The sequence below is a fragment of the Dioscorea cayenensis genome, chromosome 18, assembly GCF_009730915.1.
Source record: "Dioscorea cayenensis subsp. rotundata cultivar TDr96_F1 chromosome 18, TDr96_F1_v2_PseudoChromosome.rev07_lg8_w22 25.fasta, whole genome shotgun sequence".
NCBI classification, from domain to species: domain Eukaryota; kingdom Viridiplantae; phylum Streptophyta; class Magnoliopsida; order Dioscoreales; family Dioscoreaceae; genus Dioscorea; species Dioscorea cayenensis.
Window position 1 is genome coordinate 21,749,532 of NC_052488.1, and position 27,555 is coordinate 21,777,086.

At 35.7% G+C, this 27,555-nt stretch overlaps 4 protein-coding genes across 13 annotated transcripts; 1 reads left to right on the plus strand and 3 right to left on the minus strand.

Annotated features, from left to right (window-relative positions):
• Positions 1-1,089: 1,089 nt before the first annotated feature.
• Positions 1,090-7,211, minus strand: LOC120282186 (disease resistance protein RGA2-like). Of its 4 annotated transcripts, XR_005542910.1 has the most exons (4): positions 6,579-7,211; positions 2,280-6,457; positions 2,038-2,177; positions 1,090-1,626 (listed from the first exon to the last, which is right to left on the minus strand). XR_005542910.1 is itself a non-coding variant. In XM_039288943.1 (3 exons), exons 1-2 carry the CDS (start codon positions 7,183-7,185, stop codon positions 2,283-2,285), a joined length of 4,767 nt encoding a protein of 1,588 aa, XP_039144877.1. In that variant the 5' UTR covers positions 7,186-7,211; the 3' UTR covers positions 2,177-2,186; positions 2,280-2,282. The 4 variants fall into 4 exon arrangements, 2 of the variants coding, with proteins under 2 accessions (XP_039144877.1, XP_039144876.1); XR_005542909.1 differs by having other exon boundaries at positions 2,038-6,457; XM_039288943.1 differs by lacking the exon at positions 1,090-1,626 and having other exon boundaries at positions 2,177-2,186; positions 2,280-6,442.
• A 6,293-nt stretch (positions 7,212-13,504) lies between these two features.
• LOC120282490 (GDSL esterase/lipase At2g31550-like) lies at positions 13,505-15,378 on the minus strand. 2 transcript variants are annotated; one of them, XM_039289313.1, is made up of 4 exons: positions 14,749-15,378; positions 14,395-14,656; positions 14,228-14,323; positions 13,505-13,644 (listed from the first exon to the last, which is right to left on the minus strand). In XM_039289313.1, the coding sequence occupies exons 1-4, from the start codon at positions 15,364-15,366 to the stop codon at positions 13,541-13,543; spliced, it is 1,080 nt and encodes a 359-aa protein (XP_039145247.1). In that variant the 5' UTR covers positions 15,367-15,378; the 3' UTR covers positions 13,505-13,540. The 2 variants fall into 2 exon arrangements, with proteins under 2 accessions (XP_039145247.1, XP_039145248.1); XM_039289314.1 differs by lacking the exon at positions 13,505-13,644 and having other exon boundaries at positions 14,078-14,323.
• Positions 15,379-15,719: 341 nt separating this feature from the next.
• Positions 15,720-19,278, minus strand: LOC120282561 (dehydration-responsive element-binding protein 2C-like). 6 transcript variants are annotated; one of them, XM_039289396.1, is made up of 3 exons: positions 19,154-19,278; positions 18,657-18,717; positions 15,720-16,796 (listed from the first exon to the last, which is right to left on the minus strand). In XM_039289396.1, the coding sequence occupies exon 3, from the start codon at positions 16,643-16,645 to the stop codon at positions 15,914-15,916; it is 732 nt and encodes a 243-aa protein (XP_039145330.1). In that variant the 5' UTR covers positions 16,646-16,796; positions 18,657-18,717; positions 19,154-19,278; the 3' UTR covers positions 15,720-15,913. The 6 variants fall into 6 exon arrangements, with proteins under 6 accessions (XP_039145330.1, XP_039145329.1, XP_039145332.1 ...); XM_039289395.1 differs by having other exon boundaries at positions 15,720-16,845; XM_039289398.1 differs by having other exon boundaries at positions 18,657-18,721; positions 19,154-19,268.
• Positions 19,279-19,628: 350 nt separating this feature from the next.
• Positions 19,629-27,551, plus strand: LOC120282928 (telomerase reverse transcriptase). The gene is made up of 10 exons (XM_039289760.1): positions 19,629-19,992; positions 20,851-20,928; positions 21,093-21,158; positions 21,241-21,427; positions 21,746-22,611; positions 23,171-23,264; positions 23,490-23,631; positions 23,895-24,009; positions 24,828-26,027; positions 27,474-27,551. The coding sequence occupies exons 1-10, from the start codon at positions 19,687-19,689 to the stop codon at positions 27,549-27,551; spliced, it is 3,132 nt and encodes a 1,043-aa protein (XP_039145694.1). The 5' UTR covers positions 19,629-19,686.
• Positions 27,552-27,555: the final 4 nt, after the last annotated feature.

Genomic DNA, 27,555 nt, shown 5'->3' on the forward strand with positions numbered 1-27,555 from the left:
AAATAGAAAAATACAACGAAAGGTGAAAAGGGTTTATTAATATTGTTGAAATGTCCCCTTCTATTTTTGTTTGATTTTTAAGATAGTTTAATGAGTTATGATCATGATTCGGAGTAGATAAATAGTTTTTAATCATATAGATTTAAATATTTTTATGCCAACATTTATGTGATTGTTCCTTGGATCTATTTTTTTAATTTTCTGTGATTATATAAATATTAATTAAATGGAGGTTGTAGAGAAGAGCCACTTTATAAAGCTCCAATATATTTGGCAAGCCCCAAAAATCTAAGGGACATATTAATTAGCAGTAATGTGAAAATATTATCACACGTTAGGCAATAATTTGGAAAGTTTACCACATTTGGTATTGTAATAGTGGTAATATTGATGGTAATATAAAATTACTAATAATAATAAGGCTTTTGCTTAGGCAGCCCAATAATTTTTAATAGTAAAGAATTTGAAAGTCAGACACCCAAGTATCTATCAAATTAATATTAACATTGAATATGGGAGATTTTTAGCAGCAATTATATTATTAAAAATACTTGGGGGAAATAGAGAAGCATCATGCACAAAATCATTTGGTTTGGAATAATTTTGGAAATTATCTTTTGGTTGATATTACAAGTGATATAGGCCGGTAATCCTCAATGGACTTGGGGACTTTATTATGCTTAGGAATCAATGTGATAAAAGTGTGACTTCATTCTTAAAGAAATTAATTAGCAGCTTTATGGAAATGGTCAACAACAGCAAAAATCAAAATTCTAACAGTGGGTTAAAACATATGAAGGAAATCAATATGAACGCCATCAGGTCTATGATTTGTAGTCGCTAAAGCAGGTGAAAAAAACAAAAAATATATATATATATATATATATATATATATATATATATATATATATATATATATATATATATATATATATTTAATTAGTGAGAACGCTCAATAAGACACCAATGCAACCATAGTCCAGGCGAGACAATGGAGTGCAAAACAAATCATACAACTTTGTGTTGAAGTTGGGCTAAAGGTAAACAAGATAGAAGAAAAAGTATGCACATAAACTTATTGCTCCAATATATAAATCTCATACATTATTCATTGATTTGTAGCACATAGATAGGCCAGTTACATAGCAAAATATATGCATACTAGCATGAAAATAGCCAACTGCTTAAACTAGGAAAACATGGAGAAAGAGGTAATGCATCCTTAAAGACCATGAAGTAATTTTCCAAGTTTGCTTGACTTATTCCTAAACATTTTCATGTTCTGAACAACCCAGTCGAGTTCAATGAAATCAAAGTTTATTCAACACCGCATTTAGTTTGATTTGCAACAGAAATAAAATTGCAAAAGAGCCAATCAACACTGATTGCAAGACTGACAGGAAAAAGTTAATCCATATTTCTTCTCAGATTTGAGTAATGAAATCTTAAACCTCCAGCTGAGTTGCGGTGGAATAACAATTGACCCGAATCTCTCAAGAGTGACAGAATATTTATGCTATTAATTCAAATCCAAGCAAAGAGAGTGCCAAGCATTGAGAATTTGCTGGAGAAAATTGAATTCCGCTTGCCTTTTCTCCCAGAGACAAAATTATACTCAAATGAAGTCTGCATTGGGTTGAACAAATCATATATAAGATATACTTTTCATTCTTATTAGAGAGGGGAAAAAAACGGGTCATCAATTTGCATCATAACTGAAGTGCTTTGAAACAATGACAAAAGTTATGAATGTGGTGGTGAGGCAATAAATTTTAACTCATGATAAGTGGTGAAGTAGAACATGATTGTAAATTATACACTAACTTAAGACGAACATTTTCCTTAGAAAAGAAAACTTTAAAGAGAGAAGCGACAAAACCACAATTTCATTAAAAGAAGATATTAAGTTGTATTAACAAATAAAAATAAAAACACAAGCCATTAAGGCACATACATGATGAACCAACCAGAATGAGAAGAGTATTGACAACGATCATGTTCTGATTGAATAAAAATACTACTTTATAGTTAACTTACTTGTATAGTATCAATGTTATAGACAAATTTGTGAGAGGTTTTTTCATATTCTGCCATCAGCAATCACAATTAATCTGAAGAGCTTCCAACATAGAACGGTTGAGTAGATGTTGATAGAAAAAAAAAGGTGGATTTTTTCCCTGACATAACTTTAGATTGGTCAAGTGAAATTGGAGGCAATATTATAAACAATTCAAATGAGAAAAACAGAGTGACAAGTGAAGGCAGCATTGGATTCATACCCATCAGATATACAGTCTATGAGGGATGTGCTGAATCATTTGCCATTCAAGAGATCCCCCTTGCCGACACCGTTCAGTCAAGCTTCGTTCACATTGTATCAAGTACAACTTTTTAAGTGAGGATGGAAGGTTGCCCTGCGGCAGTGATTGGATCTTTGGACATGCTTTAATGATCAATTGGTTCAATAAAGGAAGACGAGGCAACCAAGCAGGCAGAGTTTCCAGATCTTCGCAACAATCTATTTCCATCTTCTGTAGGTTTGGCAGCGGGAATCCGTACTCTGTTATCACCTCCTCCGCCTCTGTACACCAGGATCTGAATTTGTGACACAATCTAATTGTCAACTCGTTCAATAAAGGAAGACGAGGCAACCAAGCAGGAAGAGTTTCCAGATCTTGGCAAGAATCTATTTCCATATATTGTAGGTTTGGCAGCGGGAGTCCGTCCTCTATTATCTCCTCCTCCTCCATACCCCAAGATCTGAATTTGGGACAGTCTATAATGATCAATTCCTTTAATAAAAGAAGACGAGGCAACCAAGCAGGCAGAATTTTCATATCTTCACAAGAATATATTTCCATCTTCTGTAGGTTTGGTAGTAGGAGTCCATCCTCTGTTATCTTCTTCTCCTCCATACCCCAGGATCTGAATTTGGGACACAATCTAATTGTCAACTCGTTCAATAAAGGAAGACGAGGCAACCAAGCAGGCAGAGTTTCCAGATCTTCACACCAACTTATATCCATATGTTGTAGGTTTGGCAGCGGGAGTCTGTCCTCTGTTATCTCCTCCTCCTCCATACCCCAGGATCTGAATTTGGGACAATCCATAATGATCAATTCCTTTAATAAAGGAAGACGAGGCAACCAAGCAGGCAAAGTTTCCAGATCTTCGCAAGAATATATTTCCATCTTCTGTAGGTTTGGCAGCGGGAGTCCGTCTTCTATTATCTCTTCCTCCTCCATACCCCATGATTTGAATTTGGGACACATACTAATTGTCAACTCGTTCAATAAAGGAAGATGAGGCAACCAAGCAGGTAGAGTTTCCAAATCACCGCACACCCTTATTTCCATACGTTGTAGGTTTGGCAGCAGGAGTCTGTCCTCTGTTATCTCTTCCTCCTCCGTACCCCAAGATCTAAATTTGGGACAGAAGCTAATGATCAATTTCTCCAACAAGGGAAGACGAGGCAACCAAGCAGGCAGAGTTTCCAAATCTTTGCAAGAATATATTTCCATACGCTGTAGGTTTGGCAGACAGAGTGCATCCTCTGTTATCTCCTCCTTCGTATCCCATGATCTGAATTTGGGACAAAAGCTAATGATCAATTTCTCTAACAAGGGAAGACGAGGCAACCAAGCAGGCAGAGTTTCCAGATCGAAGCAAGAATATATTTCCATACGCTGTAGGTTTGGCAGACAGAGTCCATCCTGTGTTATCTCCTCCTCCGTACCCCAGGATCTGAATTTGGGACAATTATTAATGATCAATTGGTTCAATAAAGGAAGACGAGGCAACCAAGCAGGCAGAGTTTCCAGAACATTGCAATATATTATTTCCATAAGCTGTAGTTTTGGCAGCGGGAGTCCATCCTCTATTATCTCCTCTTCAGTACCCCAGTATTTGAATTTGCGGCAGTTAGAAATAGACAATTGTTTCAGAGAAGGGAGGGCTTGTAAACCCTCCAATGATATCAGCTCATTACAAGCAAAAATTTTTAAATTCACGAGTGCGTGCAGAGTGGCCATGATTTTTGCAGGAAAGGTTTGAATCTTTGCCCCATGCAAGACCAAATCAGACAGAGAAGAGACGCCATTGAGACATTGATCAAACACCACACGACAATTTTTAATTTTTAGGTACTTCAGTGCTGAAAACAAGGGCAGATGTAATCCATTCACTTCACTCTCCTTAATTGTGAGGCTGGTAAACTTGGGAAAGTGGGTGTGATTTTGTCCCGTCACTGATGATGATGATGACGACATGTCCTCAAAAGATAGTGTTGCATGCCATGCATCAAGGGACGTCAGGGATGGATACATCTCAATCACGGAATAATCAACCTCAATTGTCATGTTCTCAATGCTTGATAACTCCAGTGATTTAAGGGAGGGTAACAACCCAAGTGCTGCAGGTAGACGTGCCCATTTTCTGCATCCATCTAACTCTATTTTTTCTAGTCTCTGAAGTTCAGGTGTCATAAGCCAGGTTGGCGATTTGGAACCCATATATCCAGCAATTCTCAAATATTTTAAGTTAGGATGAGGTTGAAGAGCTTCAAGTGTTTGTTCTTGGAAATCTTGCTTGCAATCATCAAATGCATCTCCCCATCTTAATTGTAACTGCTTGATGTGACGTTTTTCCTTCAAATATTTGGCCTTCATCATTTCTTCTGTTTTGCCAATGTTCTCCAAGCCTCCAATCAAAAGTTCACCTCTCAGTTCATTCATATTCCTCAATTGTGCAATCTGGTAACCTCCTTCTCTATTTACTTGATATATTACATAATAAGATGTTTGAAGGGACCTTATCAAACTGAAGTCAGGCATGCAAAATCTTCGAAGGTTTATGAGATTATGAAATCGATTGGGCAATCTAGGTGGTGGACACATTAATTTCAATACTCTCAACAAATAAAGCGTGCATAGTGATTCTGGTATTGATTCGATGCTAGTTCCCACCAAATCCAGATATTGCAAGTGTTTAAGATGAGCAATATTATCTGAGAGTTTTTGCACATTAGTACGAGAGATGACCAACACTCGAATCCTTTTAAATGCTTCGTGTTTGAGGATGTCATGTATGTCACCGGCTCCATATAATATGAGTGTGCGCAAGTTATCAGTTTTGCACACGAACTTAACATCAGAAAACCTATGCACACATAAATGGCAAACATCTTTTGGGATTTCTTCATCTTTTCGACCCTCATAAATATAAGTTTCTCCATGAGAAACTGATTGAGCTAAATCATGCAATAAGTCATGCATTTTGAAGCCTTCAATAACTTTTACAAATTCAAAACTGTTTTCAAATTCAATAACTTTTTCAAAGAAACACCTTGCTTCTAGTTCGTGCCAATACTCTTCTCCTATATCTTCCAATGTCTTTGAACTGCCTTTAATTTCTGGTATATAACCATGGGCTATCCACATGTCAATAACATTGAACATATCATACACAAAATCTTTAGGAAACACCGAACAAAAGGTAAAGCATAACTGAAGAGGATGGGGTAGATGATAGTAACTCAAGGCAAGCGCAGACATAACACCATGTGCATCAGTTTCTAATTTCCATAAATCACTTTCCAATATGTCCTTCCAATGTTCTTCAGTTAAACAGCTTCCTAAAAGTCTTCCAACTGTCTTTGCTGCCAATGGTGACCCTTTGAGCTTTCCCACTATCTGCTTTCCTATAGCATGTAGTTCAGGAGAATTGTCAGGATTCTTATCGGCAAAGGCATATTTCACGAAAAGTGACCAGTTGTCTTTATCAGATAACCCTTTCAAAGTAATTTGATTCTGCCCATCAGCCAGAACTCCTAATACTTCAGGATCTCTGCAAGTGACAATGAGTTTAATAGCCTCTGCTTGCGCACATCGGAGAAAGTTGAGGAGCTCTCGCCATTCATCAGACCAAACATCATCTAGCACCAATAAAAATTTCTTCCCTGTTACCTGCCTTTTGATTTCCCTCTCAAGAACATCACAGCTGGTGGTGATGGTTGAGCTGCTAGCTTCGCCAATGCATAATGAATCTAATATTTCTTTGGTGATTCTGAGCCTATTGAAGTAATCTGATACACATATCCATGCTTTCCTCTCAAAATGATATGCTATTTCTGTGTTGTTGAAGACAAACTGAGCTAGAGTGGTTTTGCCAATACCCCCCATCCCAACTATTGGTACAACAGAAACATTACCACTTTCTTTTGGCTCTTTAAGCAACTTGATCAACTGTTGTTTTTCATGATCCCGGCCATATATCTTGCTTTCAGATGGTGATGATGTGGTAACACGTTTGTTTTCTGCTGCTTGATGTTGCCCAGATGAATCACAACCGCCCTTCGAAGCATCCACCATAATTTCAAACCTCATGTCTGAATCAATGCGATTAATTTGTTCTGTAATAGTCCTCATTTTATTCACTATATCATCTGCAATATAAAATTCTAAAGTTTCATTTCCATAAGTTAAACCTGGCTTGATTTATCCAGCATGCAAATATATATAGAGGGAGAGAAACATGAAAAATACACTGGATAAATTAAAACAAATATAAAGGCAACAAACCTGTTGACTCGGATGAAGAAAGCCGGCGTCTTTTGTCACTTGATTGTCCGGTTGTCCAAGGAATCCAAGACCCAAGTTGTGGTGTTGTAGATGGGTTGTTGTCAGCAGCTTCATCCTGCAGGTTGATCTCCTCCACCTTTCGCTGCAGCTCCATGTACTCCAAATCATCTTTCAAGTCTTTAATCATGTTACTCACATCTCTGAGTTTGTTGTTGATATGGATCAGCCTCATATTTTGTTTATCTCGTTTATGCAACCTTCTGACTTCACTTTGTATAATCTCGAGCTTCAGATTGGCCTCTGCGAAGGCTTTCCTCTCATTAACCAGTTGTTGAAGCTTATCAACATGACTGGAGGATGATGGCTGGTCTCTAGAAAGATGCTCAAATAAAGAGTCAAGCAATTTGTTCAGAACAAACTGAGGCAATATCGGTGCAAGAATGGCTCCTGCTATGCCTAAAACCATGATGAATGGATGGATGGATGGATGGATGGATTGGCTGGAACGGTTGCAAGATTGAAGCTTAGGCAGGGAAGAGAAGATACAGAGACTCTCTGTTTTGGACTTTTGTTCGTTGGGGAAGAAAACAATAGTCTTCCAGCTCATTTTGGAACAAGTTGAAGGAAAGCTGACGAGAAGGTCCACAAACTACTCCAATAATTCATTAACTTAGTCTGCGTGATTAATGAGTATTTTTAATTAATTTGAAAAAAAAAACTTTAAGATAAAACTGATAAAGTGACTATGATTTTTAATTTAATTAATATTAATCAGTATTAAATAACTTATAATTAATTTGTTTTATTAGTATTAAGTCTTTATTAAAAATTATTATTTATAAATAATTAATAAAATATATATTTTTTTAAATTAGGTAATTTAAAATGTTTGGTTAAAAAATATAGTTAAATCTGTGACCTCATCATCCAAGAGAGATGCCAAGTTCACAAACAATAGCATAATAATATTATTGATTATTGAGTGTTTTATTTTTAATTTTTAATAACAAACAAAAATGAGTGTTTTTTTTTTTTACAAAGAAACAAATGTATTTTTATATATCATATTAGAAAAATTAATATTAATTTATTATTTTCATAAGCAAAACATGTTATTTTCTTGTGGTCCATGATAGTATTTAATGGGATGTGTTAAGTTATTTAAATTATTATGCAACTTGCGTGTACATGATAGCATCTAATTGGATTTATTTAAATTATTATGCAACTTGCATTGTACATGATAGCATCTAATTGGATTTATTTAAATTATTTTGCAACTTCTTAATTTGGCGTGGTCCATGAATGATCCACTTAATCCAAATGCGTTTCCTAAAATTACTTGCGCTAGTTGGGCATATAATATCAGGAATTATATGTACGTGGTGTAATCAAGGTTGTCGGACCCGGACCGGTCAAGCCGGTTCAACCGGAAAAACCGGGAACCGGCCATATGGCCAGCCCGAGTATACCCATTGAACCGGGTATGAAAAAACCCGGTATTAACCCGGTTGACCCGGCCGGGTCAATCGGGTCACAATGTTTAATTTTTTTTTTTACAATATTTAATAATTTATTATTATTTTCTCATTAAAAACCACAAAATCATGTATATTTATTAATATTAATTTATAATTTATAATCAATAAATAAAATTACAATATATATATATATATATCATAAACATACCAACAAAAATTAACATTTAAAAATAAAATCTATTCATATGTTATGTACATATTTTCTAAAATTTAAATTTATTAAAAAAATAAAACAATAAATGAGTGTAACTTTATTATAAAATATAAAAATAAAGTATTCTAATTAAATAAAAAATATAAGAATTTAAAATGAAATAAAAACTCAATTGAGATATAAGAATTAGTGAATTAAATTTCTTATTTATTTAACAAAATCAACCAATATACAAACAAATAAATAAATAATGCCGAGAGAAGTTCGATAATTATATATTAATATATTAAATTTGCAAATATTTTAAAAAAGTAAAAATAAATGACATAATTAGAAAACACTACTGTATATAAGGTCATTTATCAATTTAAATATCAAATTTGAGTAGTTTTTTATATTATAATTATAGCTTTAATATTATATTTGCTAATTATTAACTATTATAATATTTTTTTATATTTTATTATTGACCCCGGTTCAACCCAAATTCGATCTGGTCGAACTCATTGACCCCTGACCCTTACGCTTAGCCGAGTCATTGCCCCGGCCGGGTTTGACAACCTTGGGTGCAATAAACAATTAAAATAAAATCACACTATATAAAATCGCACTATATAAAAAATCTTATGTATATAATTTCTATGTTAAATATTTTAAATAAAAATAAACAATTCATTTGGGACTAAAAGAGCATGTAAACTAAAAGTTAAAAATCATCTGCCGATAGAGTTCACATATCCGTATTTGAGTGGCTTATTTATATTGTCAATATATACACACATATGATAAATTCTCATAATACAACAAATCAAACACTGAACTACTACTACAAAAAAAATATTGTTTTGATAAAGTCGATAACCTATTAAATAAATGACAAGTGGGTACAGAGGTGCACCAGTTACGATAGCTTAACTAACCTCATGAGAATAACCACCGCTATGTAACCTTAGAGGGGAAAATGAGAGCTAATTCTCACATAAAGGACCCTGAATATGAATTTTAATCTGAGAAATTCGAACTCGAGACCTCAGTCACACTATTCCTGAAAATTTTTAGAAAAATTAAAAAGCAAAATATTTATATGTCAAATATTAATAAATTTTTTTTAAAAATATATTAATAAAGTATGCGAGACATTCCAGACGGTAGCCTTCGCCGTCCCAGTTTGTTTCATTTTCTCTTTCTTCATGTCTTGCTTTTGCTCACTGTTTTCCTCATCTCTGATGAGGACTTCAATTTGTTATTTACTTTTAGCCTTTTCTTGTTCGCGGCCTTTTCTGTTGTACTCCTTTGTTCTCTTCTTTTTAATAAATTGGTGGTTTATCCACTTTATTCAAAAAAAAAAAAAAAGTATGCGAGACATATATAGATATAGATACACATAACATAAATATCTATTATTTTTTATTTTTTATTTTTTGCAAAAAAAAGCAACAAGCTAAAAATAACAACCACCAAACTTAAAACTTCAAGTTTATCAAGGGCACAAAGGTCTTCAAAAAAGCGCCGATGGTCCAGACCTTGAGAAAAATAAAACAAATATCTCATTGTGGTGATTAAGAATACACGAAATTAAGAGGTGAGGTTATGTGCCCTTGTGGCACTTGTGAGGGGATATGAAAGCATTTATTATGAACCTATATGTGAATTTGATATATATAATTTTGTGGCCAGGTGTTATGGTAGTTGATGAGATGGCGCCAAGCTTACAAAATTTAAAAGAGCACGTGAGAAAGGAGCCAGTCTTCCAACTCAGTTGAAGTTTGCAATGCCAACAGTGATGATAACATGGCTAGAGAGATAGCGATTCGCTATAGAGGCAAACGAATTAAAAGGAGAAGCTCGCGTTTGAACGGGTTCGTTACAAATGATGACGTGGACCAATTGCAAGGGGCGAATTAGAGCAAGATGAATGAATTTGTTACAGCCAAGTGGACATCAATATAAAAAGGGGACAATGAAGAGAAGAGGGGCATCTGAAGACTGTGGAAAAGGATTGGGCCTGGCTCTGAGCAGAGGTGTTCTTCGGCGAAGTTCCGACGATTTTCCAACGAGTTCTTCGATGATTAATTTAGGAAGGGAGTTTGCTCCCTAGCTATCTTACAGCTTTTATTAGTGTTAATTTTGTGGAATTTCTTTGTTAATTGATTGTTCTAGTTGATTGAATAATCTGGAGATAGATCTAAACTACAAGATTTCTTCTAGTGTTGATTGGTGTTAAGTTTTGTTGATTTCCATTGTTGAAATAAAATTCTCAGGCAAATCTAAACTGTTGATGTGATTGGCCTCTATTTTAACACCAGGTGTTAGATCTTAATTTCTCTGTCTTGGATGACTAGATTCATAACACCAGGTTCAACAAACTAAACTGTTGATGTGATTGGCCTCTATTTTAAAATAAAATTGATAAATTACCATTACATTAATTAAAAAAATAAAAAAAACAAGTGTGAACACAAAAAAACAATTGGCCTTAATTTTTGGAGCAATAACCTAATACATGTGAATAAGCTTGACCCGGCGGCTAATCCACTCCAAAACTTTTCTTAATTTATTCTTGGAGGAGTGGTGCTAAACTGCTAATTGGAAAAGATTTCACGGCGGCTAATCCACTCCATTAAAGATTTAGCGGGAAAACATCTGCCCATCCGTTGAAGGATTTTGCCTCTTCCTGGGATCTAGTTAATCAGGTCAATACAAATCAGTTTTCGGCGAGAGACGAAAAACGTTGGAAATTAACTGCTAACGGGACTTTCACTGTTAAATCATTCTATAACTTTCTAAATGATGGAGGTTTAAGATGTGGTTGGACCTCCACTATCCTTAAAGGCCATTGCCCGGAGAAAATCAACCTGTTTAATTGGCTAGCGCGTGATAATAAAATCTTAACATTGGAAAATCTTGTGCAGTGCAGATGTAACCACTTTCACTCGATCACATGTGTTTTATGCCACACTAATGTTGAGTCGGCTGATCATCTCCTTGTCCAGTGCCCTGTGGCTTCCCACATTTGGAATTTTTTTAGCCAACTCTTGGACCTTAGGAGTGTGCCTACTTCGCTTGGGGATCTGTGGGGCACATGGAGAAAAAACATCAAAAAGCCACTTGTTTTTCTTTGGGATTTGATTGCGCGTGCAATCACCTGGAACATTTGGATTGAAAAAAATGTGTGCATTTTTAATTCTACTTGCATTCCAATTGTTTCCATTATTGTTAAAATTGAGCATATGCTTCTTCTATGGTTGTCTGCATACCCTGATTCGAAGAAGGCAAGACTGAAGGAGCCTTTGGCGAAGGTTAAGCGTAGCCTTGAGTTTCTCTCCTCTACGGACCTGACTCCGAGTGTCCCCCCAGAGAGCCTCTCGAACACTGGCGCAGTGTAGTGTATGATAGTCTGGCTTATCCCGAGAGGACTCCTCCTCTAGGGTTGTTTTATTGTTCGGTCTGTTGGTTTTAAGATCACTCTTGGTGGTTCCTGTGTTGTTTTGTGTCTCTCTTCTTTCTCTGTCCGATCACTGGCGTGTTTGTGTGCTTCTTGTGCTTCTGTATGTATTTCTTCTTTTTTAATGCATGTGGTTTATCCATTTTAAAAAAGAAAAAATAGAGAAGATCTTGTTTACGCCCATCTAATTTTGTTTATTCTCATTGTATATTTTTAGTAGTTATTTTCACTCCTTATGGATTTATGTTTTCCTCCTCCATACTATATTAATATTTTCTTAACAAATTTAGGATTTATTTATTTTATAAAAAAACTTAATAAAAATGATGGCATGCCATATCACGGACAATATTCAACCATATAAATAATAAATTATTAGAAACCCCCAACAAAAAAACTCAAGTTTTCGAGGTGTTGCATTGATTATATCAAGTGCCAGTGGATCATACATGGTTCTTAAAAATAATTGATTGAAACAAAGCACAGAGAAAATAAATAAGTTATATGTATTTTTTTATTAATGTTAGCGGTTTATCGTAAAAATAAATAAATAAATAATCTCAGGAGTGGTCATAAACCGGTCCTCAATTTTCTAAACATTCTCCTTGTGATGTTTTTTCCGGACACTAAAATAATAATACAGTATTAAAATAATACATATAAAAAAGAAAATAAGGCTAATGAAACGGATGAGGATACAGATGCAAGAGTTTTTTTTTTTTAGAAAAACAATTATTTATATTCATGTCTCCTTTATTTTCAAACAATAATTTATTTACAATTAATAATTGAATCTAATTATTAATCAACTACAACTCCAAACATTGGTGTATTTAGGTTTCAATAAATTAATAGTTTATTTTAAAAAAATATTGTTAAAGTTAAGGGAATGCGGTTGCTCATTACTTGGATTAATGCAGTTCCAAATCCTGCTAGACAACAACTCCAGGAGTCTCTCTCCTCAATCAAGAGCAACCTTGTATTTGCGGGACCCAAAATTACCAATTTACCACCCTCTTATCTGCATGCTCCGGCAAGTGAGCCAGATATACTCCCATGGATGGCGCCCCTATAGTCTGAGCAACCCTGTTCCATCCTCTCTAGCTCGTGGTTGTAGTGTCCCCTCTTCTGCCTCCCTCCGCTTTCTTTTCTGTTTGTTGTTCTGTCGTATTATTTATGTTCTTTGTTTTCACCTCTGATGATCTTTCTTTTGTTTTTGGTTCTTTTTTGTTGTTATGTACCTTTTGTATTTTATTCACCACTTTTTAAAATGAATGAATGGTTTATCCATTTTTTTAAGGGTCATTTTTTTTTAAACAAAAGATTAAAAAAAATGTTGTTTATCATTTATAAAATGTACTAAGGATGCCATTTTGTGTATCATTAGTTAGAATGAATTGTTGGAGAAAATTGAATTGAAAACAAACTAAAGTGAATCAAATTAAAAGAGAGAACATCTGACCATGAAGAACATACTTGGATACATTTATGGCTTTTCCACATAATATTAAAATTTATACATTACCGCTCGGCCAATATAGATTAGTACTGAGAAACCCTTAATTTTTTTTAAAAAAATAAAAGTGAATAAACCACGAGTTTATTGAAAAAAAAAAACAAGCTAAGCAAGAACAGAAAGAGAAAAAAAACAGAAACAACAAAAGGTCCATCACCAGGGGTGACAAACAACTGATAAGTCCAACCTAGCCCAAAGCAAAACATGGGAAACAAAATAAAAAAGGAGATGAAAACAGCTGAGAGAAAAGGTTCACAACTGAGATCTACTCAAGCTAGCAAAAACGACTGCAGGGCCTTGAAATCGCTACTCCATGTTGTTGATATTGGCATCCGGCCTCGCTCTCAGGAAAACAAGTGAGCGCTTTAGCTTTTGAATAGAATCCGCTGAGACTTGTTGGGGGTTCCTAGCTGCAAAAATCCAATCTAACATCAAGTTAATAATTTTAATAAGAATTTCACGAGATTCACGAAGGGTCAAAGCATGAAAAGAAAAGATGCGCTTGTTTTTTCACGCCAAATGTTTCAAAAGATAGCTCTGGTAAGTAAGTCCCACATGATTTTTTGCTGAACATCAATGACTGGAATTCAGGAGGACCAAATCTCATAAACAACTTTGGGAGAAGTTGTAAATTTAAATTTTGTCAAAAGAAAGCTCAAATTCTTTCAGCAAAGTCGCACTTAAGAAGTATATGCTCAATAGATTCTAGAGTTTTGTGACATAGAACACAGATTGGATTTAATTCTATAACAATATCATTAACACATCAGTTGAAAGAATTGAGTGTTTGTCCTTAAATCATTGACTTTTTCTTCAATAATCAACCAAATAAAAAACTCAATATATCATAATAAAAGATATATATATATATATATATATTATTCAATAATACATCTTATTCCCCAAACAGTGGAATTGCATGTTCCATCATGTATTGTGTAATTTGCCCATAAACCCTTTCAGTGGGATGAATAGCATCAAAGAACACATAACTAGATACATCATCACAAAGGGAGGTCATGGTGTTACAAAGAGGTCCAATCTCAAACAATCCTGTTCCACAGCACCCTTTCTTTGTCTCCTTGAAACCTACACAACATGATTCATTCAACCCATCATTATCTATTTCATTAACAATTTGAAAACAATGTTTTTCTTACCATATTTCTCAGGTTCCTTCAAGATCTTCATCAGTTCATCAAACAAATCTTGATAAACAAACAAGCTTCCAGGAAGAATCTGTTGTAACTGGGGAAGAAGAGCTTGGAGTTTGGAGTTATAAATGGAGGCATCTATGTTCTGTTCATCAATGCAAACACGTTCTGATTGACGCTTAAATTTCACAGTCATTTGCACTGGAATACAACCAATTGGAGGAAGTCCTGCTATTAGGAACTTCCTTCCTCCAAGTTTATATATATCCTACATAGATAAACAATTAATGAAAAGGGAAGTATATATATATATATATATATATATATATAACAATCATAACAAGGTTTATGAAATAATACCATGATAATGTCATGCAACTTTTGGAGAAGAAAGTCCTGATACTCAGTAATGTTGAATTCAAACTTTCTTGTTGGTATGTCATAGAAGTTTAAGATCATGTCATTAGTACCTGCACTAGTAACTATCAAAGAATTGGAAATAATGTTGCTGGCCTCTGCATCACCTGCAATCTTTTTAAGATTATCAATGTATGATTCAAACATCTTTACTTGTTTAGCCGTTGTCATTGTTCTTGACAGGGCTGATGTCACGTCATCCAAACCTGAACCGGCTGACGCGAAACTGACACCGGTATGAAGATCATTGGTTGTCAAGTCTGGGTCCAGAAAAGGCGGTAAATGGTCATTTAGACCAAGTGCAGACGACAGAAAGTCAGGGACAAGACGACCATTGGAGAACCTCCCGGAGGCCTTGTGACTGGATAAATCTCGGCCGTAGGGGTGGTGGTTGCTACGGAAGAGCGTCGGAATGTGGCCGTTGTTTCCTGTGTCCACTGTAGAGTCTCCGAAAACTAAAATGGCTGAGAATTTAGGAGATTTTTCATTGCCTTCAGAACTGCAAGTTAAGGTTATAGCATGGAGGTAGAATAAGAACAAGATGAGGATGTTGTGTGCCATGACTTGAGTCTGGTACAGAGCAAGTAGAGATTAGAAACTTATAATGGCTATGGTTAATAAATTAGGAATGAAAGTTATGCAAATATTTAATGCCGTTCTTATACGTAACGTGTGATGATTATTTCCTCTTGATTAGGAATGACTTAGTTGTTCTTTTCTACATGCCGTTCACCAAAATTAACCTATTCCAATTCGGAGGTTTTGGTTTCAATGCGGAAACAAAATGAAGCATAGTATGATGCTATCCATGACTTCAAGCACAGGCTTTCATGTTCTATGTTTATAAATCAAGCAAGAGCATGCCAGAACACTGATAATGAGTTCATCTGGCAAGTAATCTAACACCAAACAAATGAACAAATGTTATTTTGGATATATCCTTTCCTACCATACATTTTGACAATGTACACTGTATATTGATCTAACAAACTGATGTATAAATCTGTCTCCAGACTGAAGAGAGCTGGCCATTGTGTCGAATGAAAATAACAGTCAGTTGTTAGATATCTGGATTGAATTTGATCCAAAGCCGGGAAGGAAGGTATCTTCAAGAAGATTCTAAGTTTGAATTTGGAAGCTCTAACTCAGCCAGCGCTTGTTCATCGATCAAACCATAATCACATTCTTGTCTCATTGGTCTGATATAGTCTAAGTTCTTCGAGTCAACGCTCACGGATGACCACTCCATGTGGCTCAAGGTTCCGAGCATCTTCGCATCAGGATTCTGCAACTGAAATGAGAAGTCTGAAGAGCTTCCAAATTCAAAGCCTGCATTTCCATCTGGTTTTTCATCATCTATAACCCTCAACACGTCTTCAATATCAAACATCTCTTCTGGTAAGTCAAAACTACTATAATGTTCATTCTGATCCATACCGGCTTCTGCCTTGGTAGCTTCACCAGCTTCAGAGCTTCTTACTTGACTGTCATCTTCTACTTCAAGTTTTGGAACAATCTTGGTCTCAGGCTCGTCCGAGGCATATAAATCATGTGAATAATGCGTTGTAGTTGTTGAGTCATATGAGTCTGATTTTGTCAAAGAGGACTCCATAGCTGAGCTGCTTTGGTCAGGGAGGTTTAGACGGGCACAAGGGCCATACATTGCCTTTGCAGCTTGATCATAGGCTCGAGCAGCTTCCAATGCAGTTGTGAAGGTCCCAAGCCATAAACGATTTCCTCGGTGTGGCTCTCGGATTTCGGCAACCCATTTACCCCATGTCCGCTGCCTTACACCACGATAATTGCATTGAGCATTATCTGGGCCTCCTTTTCCTTGCATGCAACCCTTCTTCGAGCCCTTCGCAGGCACCCTGCGAGAACATCTTTCACCATCCTTAGAAGAGTCTAGCTGTTGATTCAGTTCTTTCCATTTAGCAAGTGTCTGGGCTAGGGAATCAGGGCCACCACGCCTCCTTCGAACTCTTCTGTTTCTGAGATAGGTGGGCAACTATTAGGCTTTTGAAAAGAATGACTAGATGGCTGCATGTAATCAACACTTCAAATTTGTGAGTTCACCAATGAAAATACACACAAACAATAATCAAACAAACGACACAATAAGAAAATTCCAAAAGTCATACATAAATAAGCATGCTCAGGAGCACAAAACTTTTAACAAACTAATGGTCAATGAATTTAGCATGAAAAACAGAGCCCAAAGAGCCAATAAAAAAGGTGAAAATCCAGAGACCCAAAAAAGAAACATTCAACAGAGATAAGCAGCTCTGGTCTATTGTCCAACTTGATAGAGCTGCATAAAGCATTCATACTCTATCACATAACATCCAAATTACCCACCAAACTTGCATTTCAGAGCACACATCACTATCATAGAATTATTTCCAGAGGAAGTGAGCAATGCCATTCATGGCATTGAAAATGTTATTGCCATCAGCAGAGACATGCTTGCCAGTCACAGTTTTATTGCTCCAACAAACATATCAGCCATGATATATGTTTTTTAACTCAAATTCACTATCTAAGAACTGCAGCACACATTTGAAGCAAGGTCACTAATGTTACATACAACCCAAAATCTAAACCTTAAGCTGATAGAATGAGAGACTAGGCTTACATATTCCAAATTAACCGATGGGACTATTAGTTACTCTAACAACTAAAAGCATCGTGTCACTGAAGGGGCATATGTTCATGACTAAGTATAAGCAGAACTCCCCCAAGAATTTCACAATCTTCTAAAATATGGCAATGCTGACAAATGCAAGCATCCACAATATCTCAATAGTCCTGCTATATTTTGCTATTAACCATATTACTTATTGTATGGATGGTAATAAAAAATAGTGAACCAAAACTGAACAAATTTTCTTTGAATTGCCATGTTATACCTGGTACAATCATAAACGCAACTTCCTGGTTACCATGCACAGCTAAAGGACAGGAAACTTAAGCTGACAATTGTGAAATTTCTATGTTAATGCTCAAATGAAAGAGCTAACTATAAATACTTTTACAAAAAGTTAGCCTAACACTAATATATTCTATTTAGCTATGGTTCAACATTGGTTACGCTCAGTTCCTCATTACTTTGTAATTTGCTTTACCTATCATCCACTTCTAAATATGAGAACTTATGGTTCATTTCACTTTCAAAATATAGGTCAATAATTTTGTTCTTGATTCCTCCACATCCTTGGGTCTTATGATCTTATGTTGGGTAATCAAGAAACAGAGCCAAGTGATGTGGATGTATACTAAAAATTTGAAAGAGCAGCTTGCACAACGGCTGACCAATGCTGCAATGCTGCATATCAGGTTGATCAAGATGCTTCATGGTGGGCTTTCTCTGATCCCTTAACTCACTCTTTATGCATGGTAGCTACTGTGATCACCTTATGCATATGAATTGGGTGAAATCAGTAATTCGTTAATGTCTGAAGCCTATGTATATTCAATAAAATACTTTTGAGATTAAGGTAGTCAAGACACACATCAAGGTGGTGAGAACTACAGAATGAACAGATAGTAGCCTCCAGTATACTCTGAATGTTTACTAACCTAAAATTGTCATTTTCTGCAAACTAAATCCCTATTTTTTTTCTTATTTTGAATAATTGTAGAAATGTATTATTCAAAGAATGAAAATCTTCAGAAGTCTTATTCTAATCAAGTAAACAGTAAACAAGAAAAGTACTTGACAGAGCAACTCAACTAAAGGAACTCTGCAAAACCATTAGAAATTGTTAAACCAATTGTTTAGAAAAGCTCTTAAAAGGTTCTGAACTACTGATACTAAAACAGTAAAGTTGGGTTTCTTTCTCATTCCATACCTAGCAGCCGATTTCAACTGATTTCAACCATCATGAGGCTTGCCCTGACTTCAACAAATATCTAGCTTTGCATAAACCACAGCAGAGATACAACCCAATCAGAACAGCATGTGAACCACCAAAATTCTTATGAAACAAATTCAACATGATATTTAAACTTAAAAAACAACAACAACAACAACAAGTCAACAACAACAATTCCAAGGACAAGCACCAATCACAACCAAAGCTCTTGAATAAACACTATAATTGATAGATAGTTGAGAAGATCAAGAGCAAAAAATGGGGGAAATTGCAGAAAACCAAGCAAATAGCAGGAACTCGTGCACAAACACCAAACTTTTTCAGTCAAGACAACAAAACACAACCACAACTCGCAAACAACCACAATCACCCACCAAAACAACGTTGATATCGAAGAAAAAACACAAAAATAAATACAAAAATCTACGGAAAAAAACATCACAAATGGACCGAAGCTCAGAAACGCTTCTCACCTCTCCGGCTCCGCCATTTCGACAACGACTTCAGCCTGGAAGTGGAATCAGAAACTTGGTGATTTGAATTGGAACTTGGAATTCCTTGATTCTCTCTTGCCTCTTCGATCTCTGTTTCCCTTTTTGTGGAAGTTTGCTGATGTTTCCTCGATAAAAATGGTTACTTGGGAACGAAGAAAAATCTCGAACGGGAAAGCTCAAAGCCTCATGGATATTTATAGGTCCCTCTCTGGATATTTCGACAATGACGTGGCACGAGGCAAGCCCGTGTCGTGGCCTGTCCTCCTCTTCTCGCTTGACACGTGTCCCTCGAAGCTTCGCGAATACGTGATGGGCTTGTGGGCTGTTGTGGCCCACGTAATTTGCTCTACTTTACATATGACCCCCTTGAAATATTTAAAATTACTTATCAGTCCCTCCAATTATTTCACTACTTCTAGGGGTTTTGAAAAAATTTCAAACGCCGCGCCCAAACTCTCTTCTAGGGCGCTGTTGGGCCTTTCTCCCGCTCGAAAGCTCCGGCGACGACCACAATGGCTAGGTGCGGGCGCCGGCGATGGCCCCGGCGCATCCCTGTGGCTCTTCTCAAGATCTACGGTGATCGTGCTCTCACTCTGAGACACGCGATCCTCTCGCTTCTCCCGCCTCCTCCGCCTTCCCCGTCGCACTGCACTTGCCTTGGTTTTCGTTGTCTCGCCTGCGTTCGTGGCCCTTATCTCCTCCGAGATGGCGATTCCTCTGACTATCGCCGCTTCCTTTCCTGCTCTTTCTGCGTCCTTTCCTCAGATGCTCCGCCGCCGCCGAAAGATTTTGTCCCCTGTGGCTTCACCCAACGTCTGGTGAGTGTTCCTTTTTTTTTCTCTTTGTTTATGGGAATTTAATTGGCTAATTTGAACTGTATCTCTATGTTTGATGAGCTGAGGGATGCCTTTTCTGGGTGCTGAGGTGTTACTGTTACTGTTTCTTTGCTGCTCTTCATGATGCTTTCATAGTCTCATGAAATTTGTTTATCATATAATATTGTGTTCAGGTAATATATAAAGTTTTCTGAAGTCATCTGATGGCTTCTTGAGAATTTCTTGGTACTACATGTGTTTCAATGTTTCATGGATTGTCCACCTTGTTGTTGTTGCCACTGTTGCAAGTCATAGCATTTGAAGATACTATTTTTACCCTAAGGGTGAACAGTAGAAAATGGAGTGTGATTTCCTTCATATGAGATTAATTTTTGGTTATGTGATCTAGCTCAACAGTTTACTATTCATTCACAACTTGGAAGTCTTATTGTGAAATGGTTCTGGATGTGTATGGGTTCTTCAAACTTACACTTTTACTAAATTGTTTCATGAAAAGTTTATGATATTTTGCTCATTTATTGTAAATTTAGTCTTTTTTTTTGTTCTGGAAACAAATAAATTGTCATTGCTATTTAAGTGTTAAATGTGTTGAATATTTTCTGTTAGTTTACAATGCCGTACATGTGTATCCAGTTTCACAGAGATAATCCTCCATGTTTGAACATCTACCTTTGTTCTATTGAGTGGGTTCCTTATACTAGTTGCTATACCTTATGTCTGACTTTCCAAGCCAATAATTTGTCCAATGTTTTAGGATTATTCTCATCTTGTCTCTTTCCTTCAGATAATTTTTATCATTAACTTACTCATCTTAGTGTTCTTCCTATATTAAAATTTCAGATTGTAGAGAACACACTGGAGCTGTATGTGGACACGCGAAAATCACATGAAAATGTGCTCTGCAATGGCTATGACAATGTTTGCTGATCGCATCTATAATTTTTTGTTGCCTCGAAAGCTTTATAAATAAGAATTCTTATTTGTTTTCTTCGTGGAACATGCTTCCTCAACATGCCCACATCACAAATATGGACTAATGTGACTTTGTTCTCTCATATTAGCAAATATGTTTATTGTGTCAGGTAGCACGAAGGAGCCCTAATGTTGAACTTCTTTCTACTTCCACTTGGGGTCTCCTCTTGTCGCGAGTTAGTTTCTAGGACTGCAACTGACTGCTCAATGTGCCTGCTAGTTTTGAGCTGAATATGATTGATTTAAGGATTTTTGCAGATTGGTGATCCGCTCATGGTTTTCCTACTGCAGTTTTCATCTATATTTGTACCTCTTATGAACAAAAGCTACCATCAAGTTACAGGATTTCCTATTTATACAATTCTGAGTGTTCAAAATTGTTCATTTAATTCATCAAAATTTACTAAGAAGCGAGTATCAGGCGTTGGGAAGTCCACCTGTTATGGTAATTTCATTCTATAGCCAAAGTAAAAGATTTTTTTTGACCCCCTTGCAAATTTAATTCTCCTTTCCTTGAGCAATGTGGTTCTACTTGCACAGGTTTTTGCAAGTTTTACTTGAGAGCTTATTTAATGAGGCTCTTCCAGGCACTCTTCTTAGTGCCCTCTTGCCACCTTTTTCTCAACTGAACTGCAATATGCTCCTAATCCCTTTTAAAGATCATGACTATTCTCATGTTGGTTACGGTTTTATTATTGTTGTTTTTGTTGTTGTCGTCGTTATCATTGTCGTTGTTGTTATCATTATTATTTTATTGTGTTAGGACATATTTCCAAGAGAAGGCGAATTGATTTTGAAGAGCAGAACAAGGGTACCAACTTCCGTGTTCATCAACCCGGTGGATTATTGGGTTTCAATGATTCTACGAAATCTATTGGTGTAGGTAGAATGATCAGAATGTATGCAAAAGACTGTCAAAAGTATGATGGGCAAAACAATATGGTGGATTGCAGCATACCAGTTGGTTGTCTTGAGAGGAGCTCATCATTAGAACTTGTGGATAGAAAGAACATGAGGACAAGTCTGTGCCATCATTCTGCTGACTTTTTTAGGCTACAATCTTGTGGTACTGTCAATGTAGAATCTGGATCAGAATCAAAGAATGTTGACAAAACCTTCTGTGTACATAACAATCCTTGTTACAGCAAATCAGCGGGAAGTGTTTTCCCATTACAGCCTGTCATAATACATTCAGTGGAAACCGTGTTCCCTTGTCACCAAAGGAATGATGGTGTCTGTGCATCAGTAGATACAACCAATTTTACAAAGTCTACTAATTTCAGAAAGCGTGGGAGGCAATTCAGTTGGCATCGTCGTAGAAAGAACAAAATGGCATCTTATCCTAGAGAATATGTACCCAATAACCCTACTTTTCCTGGAAAAGATGATGTGAGCTCAAAAATGGCACAACAACAAAACTCTTCCACAGTTTGTCAGCAACCTGCAGAGCCAGCAAGGACAATTAATTGTGGAGTCTTCACTGACAAGGGACAGAGTTCTGTCAGTCCTCTTGATTGCAATCTATCAGAAGACTTGGAAGCAACCATCAAAGAACATGATTTCCTTTCCAGGGATTCATCTATCAATGAAAGAGTAGCTACTTCCCAAAATGTTTTACCCGCATATGAGGTATCTTTTCAAGATTCTGGATCTTTCACCTGTTTAAAGATTCACCTCACATTAGCAATTTTAGTGCACCTCTTCTTTGATTCCATAAGCCCAACACAGCTGAATTATGTTTTCTCTCCTTTGGATGGTAGTATTCTTTGCCTACATGTTTTTACTCTGTTATTTCTATGCATCAGAACCTACCAGTAGATTAGTGTATTTTAGCTACTCACAGTTTATAAAGTTTATATATGAGGAAAACTCTTATTAAATTTTACTCAGTTTTAATTAATTTTCTGAAGCCTAAACGTAACTTTGGTTGGCGGCATCTCTTTATGTTGTATATCTTTTTTTTTGCTCAAATAATACATAAGATAATATAAGTGCGAGCACCTAATGAAGTTGAGATGCTTTTTTTTGTTTGGCAATGCTTGAAGCTCTTTGGTACACATAAAGTAGTGTTCTGTTCTGCAATGAAATTACTTACGAAATTATAAACTTAATCTCATATTTGTTATGACCTTTTGTACTTTTTAATTTCATGCAGAGGCCTTCTGATTCTTTTCATTGTTTAATGCAGCAAGCAGCAAAAAAGGTTACCATGAGAACTTGTATTGAAAGGCGACACATCTTCTACTCCAAATCATCATCATATTTATTGTTCCCCAGACATCGTATCCTACATCTTGTTTTTTGGCATATTATTGGGAATTTGATATTCTTACACCAGAGGAGTACATGCTTTTTTTTAATCAATGAAAGTAAAAAAGGAAAATAATGTCAGCCTGTATCGTGCTGGAAGTAAATCTCGTCAGTTGAGTATCTCAAAATGTGCATCATTACAGGAGCTTTTTTTTTAACATCATCAAAATGTCTGTTTTGCCTTCCCTTATTGTTAGATATATTGAACAGGCTGAAGCCAAATAATGCAGGTGCAACTTATCTTATGGAGATTATTTTTGGATTTCCTCATGGTGGATCTAATGCTTCCATTTCATGCAATCTTCTGACTGAATCTTGCTCCATCAGATCTAAGTGCTTGTGAGTAGAAGCATAAGAGCTGATTAATACATGATTGGATTATGCTTCTAAGTTCAGTTATTCATTATAAAATAAGATTTATTATCTATAGCCAATATACATTATTATTTGCTCCAGACAAGATTGTCTCGAGTACTGGCTGGTTAGGACTAAAGCTTCTGTGCTTTGATTTTGCCGCCAGCTTAACATGGTAAAAATGGCCATTGTTATTATACTAATATGATGATCCTTTCGGGTTTTTTTCCCTACATTTTGCTAATCAGGTACCATTCCCTTCTGCGCATTCTTAAATCTCTTATAAGAAATTCCCAGCGTTGCCAATATAGGAAGTTGCTGAATAAACATTGCAAGAGTCCAACTATCAAAAGATCTGATCAGGTAAGCAACTTAAAAGTCAGATCAACTCTTTTGAGTTTTTCTGTAACAAAATTTTTGTCCTTCAGACCATTTACCCACGAAAAGATGTCAGCTGCAATTGTCTTGTTTATCACCCTTTTAAGCGTTTGTTTTTATTTGTTTTTTCCTCAACATATTGGTTTCTATAGCCATAGTAAGATTACACCTCAGTGCTTATCCCCAGAAATGATTGATACCATTCATATCTTTGGCCTTCTATTTCCTTCTTAAGCATGGGCTAGTATATTTTATACAAAATTTCCATGCTATTGATATGAGCCCATGTCCAGAAATAAATCTGCATGGCAAAACTTTACATTTGAAAGATTTTGAAGTCTGATTTGCTTATTCTGTAAATATTGGTTCATGATGACTTATAAAAATTGTTTTTAGCATAAACTTTTGCTTTGCACTTTCTTTTTCCACAGATTTCTTTGTTAGCGTAAGTAATGTTTTGTTCAATTTGAATTATGTTCATGCTCTTCCCAGACATGTGTTGCATAATCAAGGGCATAGCAGTTGTAGTGATTATATCTATCCAGTGCTCTGCTTTCTGCTTTTTTGACTTATCCTTTTCCGTCATGCCCCCCTTTTCAGAGTAAATAAAAGTCTACTTTATCTTGGCTTGAAACTATATAACCAAATGCATACTGATAATGTAAGGAGTAGTATTGGTTTTTTTAAATGGACAAGTTTTTGTTAATGAATTTTTTAGAAGTATTGTATACTGTTGGCAGATTTTATTGGCTACAAGATCAATGTCCCTTGGCTTTTGTAACATTGATCTGGTGTATGTGCAGCTTCATGAAAAACCCCATGAAGACAGTACCATGCAATTTGACCTTGTTGGGTCTTATTGCAGGCATGACCAAGTGGTTTCTTTTATATGGGCTGTCGTTAGGAATATAATTCCTACAGATATGCTTGGTGGCTTTTCTACTTGGAGAGCATTGAGGAAGAATATTGCAAAGTTTGTCAGACTACGTAGGTTTGAAAAATTTTGTGTGGAAGATTGCATCCATGGACTAAAAACATCATCTTTTTCATTTCTTCATAATATCAGAATTTCTAGCTGCTACTGTAATAGTGAGAATAAGTATGAAGATGAGGGCATGAAGATTAACCCCCTGAAGGTCACTGGTGCAAAATTGAGTTTGCATAACAAACTCATTCAGAGTTGGATATTTTGGTTATTTTCGTATATTTTGACACCCATAATATCTTCAAACTTTTATGTTACAGAAAAAGAGTCTGGAAAACAGGATGTGTTTTACTATTTAAAGCCAGTTTGGAGGCATTTAGTTGGAAGAGCCATTGTTTGCCTAAGGAAGTGCAATTATAAGTTAGTCGAAAGTGGATATGTTGGACGAGTTCTTAGTAAAAGACAGTTTGGATTTTCAAAGGTCAGATTTCTTCCAAAAGGGAAGAGCTTGAGGCCTCTGGCTAATCTTAAAGCACCAAGTAAGCTGAGGTTTTCTAATCAAGAATTTGCTTCAAGAAGTTCCTCTTCTGTGGCAGGAAAGTGTGTAGGAGAAGATTTTAAATCAATGAAGACTCATGGTAGGGGATTGGTTACCCGTCTTAAGTCTGTAAATTCTGCTCTTCATGAGCTGCATGCAATTTTGAGGAGCATTGTTGTTGAAGATCCTGATAAGTTGGGGTCTTCTGTTTTTGACTACAATGATATCTACCACAAATTGTGTCATTTTCTTTCTAAAATTAAAAAGGAATGCAGTATTATGCCCAAGATGTATATTGTCATCGCAGATGTAACAAAGGCATTTGACTCTATTGACCAGGATATTCTGATCAAAATCATGAAAGATGTTATTAAAAATGAGGAGTATGCCGTTAGAAAATATGCACAAATTATTTGCAACAAATCTCCAATTACCCTTTATAAGCAAGCAACTTTTGATGAAAGTGGCAGAGGTTTTGATGTTAAAAATTTTCAAGCATCTACCCGATTGTGTTCATCTCGGGGTATCCTTGCTGATAAGGTATACTTATGATTTAGTTTCTTCCTTTTTCTTTGTTTTACATTTAGACACAAAAAGTTGTCTATGGTAAAAATGAAATATTCTTGAAAAGAAGATCCATCTGGTCCATTTTTTCTTCATGTTCATGACCTGTATTTATTTGGTCATGTTTATAGCAAGCTCTAGAGGGAGAAATATTGAGGCGCAATGTCCTGCCAGTATTGTATGATTCCATGCCCTTAATGCTTGCTTTAATGTCTTGGAGTGTATAGTTTTATATTTCTAGCTTCATATTGTGAAAGTAATTTGTGAGTTAGTGAAAGTTCTTGGAACTCTCACATGTCTTGGAACTCTCACATGTCTTGAAGTTGTCTCCTATCTAATCTAGTGCCTTGTCTTGTTTCTAGATTATTAAAATATCCCTATCTATTCTCCATGTTTCCAGCTGTATGTTTCTTTAGTGACTTTATGCTAGATATATGTAAGAAAAGTTTGAGAAAATAAGTGAGGAAGCTCTTCTAGTCCTTGAGGAGTAATATTTTCCAGCAGTTGTTCGCTGCATTTTTCTTCCTTTCTCTAACACATATATTATTGTTTGATAAAGATTCAGTGTTTATGAATTTTTTTCTCTGTTATGATGCTAATATTTATTTTGTTCTTCTTCAGATGTTTTAGATGATAAACTTGTTCTCCTATTCTTCGATTTTATTCTCTATTGAGATTAACCATGTTTCTTGTAACAAAGACATATTTTCTCCCTTGCTTCATTTACTTGTTATCTTAAGATTCAAAACAATGAATTTCATATTTGATTCCATTTGAAGCTACAAAAGGTTCTAGTCCACTGCATGCCATACTTGGCATATGCATTTAGTTGAGCATATATTGTCTTGCATGGGAATACTTTAAATGGAAAAATATTGTCTTGCATGAATGTTCTCTTGGAAGAAATTTATGTCGTTGTATAGGTAGTAACCAGAGTTCCCATGGCCTTTTGTTTCTGCTTTTCAATTTCCAGTATAGCCTTAGGGATGACTTGACCTGTTTGTCTGATTGTATATTTACTTTTTTATAAATAATTCATTTACAACTTAATTGATCATACCCTTCGTAGAGATTTAAAACATTGCTACTATTGGAAAAATAAGAACACCATGACCAAACAAAATAATGCCCTTATTTTGCCAAGCTTCATCTGTTTGGTTAAGTTTGATATCAATTTATCTAAGGCTGATGCTTCAACATACAAAAAATTATTTAAACTATCAAGGTAATGACACCCAAATAAATTAATTAAGACTTGGTCGTTTGAGGATTAATAATTTAATAATGACTTGCATTTGCAGAACATAACAATGTAAAACATAAGAAAGTAATAATCATTGAATCGAATGTTGTTATTAAGCATAGTTTCATAATGATTGAGACTTCAGTATGACTGAGATTTCTAACTTTTTATGCTTTCAGGGGATTATTAAAAAGATCAAACAACAAAAGCTTCACTGTCTTCTTCATGAACATGTGAAGCGCAGCCTTAATACGTAACCAT

What these genes read in the sequence shown, in the direction of transcription:
- LOC120282186 (XM_039288942.1), bottom strand. Translation starts at nt 7,185, where the DNA reads ATGAGCTGGAAGACTATTGTTTTCTTCCCCAACGAACAAAAGTCCAAA. An exon ending in TTCTTCATCCGAGTCAACAG is followed by an intron (nt 6,458 to 6,578) that starts GTTTGTTGCCTT and finishes ATGAAACTTTAG; the next exon opens with AATTTTATATTGCAGATGAT.
- LOC120282490 (XM_039289313.1), bottom strand. Translation starts at nt 15,366, where the DNA reads ATGGCACACAACATCCTCATCTTGTTCTTATTCTACCTCCATGCTATA. An exon ending in AGTTGCATGACATTATCATG is followed by an intron (nt 14,657 to 14,748) that starts GTATTATTTCAT and finishes TTATCTATGTAG; the next exon opens with GATATATATAAACTTGGAGG. An exon ending in CCTTTGTGATGATGTATCTA is followed by an intron (nt 13,645 to 14,227) that starts GTTATGTGTTCT and finishes GGATTTTTGCAG; the next exon opens with CTAGGAACCCCCAACAAGTC.
- LOC120282928 (XM_039289760.1), top strand. Translation starts at nt 19,687, where the DNA reads ATGGCTAGGTGCGGGCGCCGGCGATGGCCCCGGCGCATCCCTGTGGCT. An exon ending in GGGGTCTCCTCTTGTCGCGA is followed by an intron (nt 21,159 to 21,240) that starts GTTAGTTTCTAG and finishes GGATTTTTGCAG; the next exon opens with ATTGGTGATCCGCTCATGGT. An exon ending in ATGTTTTACCCGCATATGAG is followed by an intron (nt 22,612 to 23,170) that starts GTATCTTTTCAA and finishes TGTTTAATGCAG; the next exon opens with CAAGCAGCAAAAAAGGTTAC.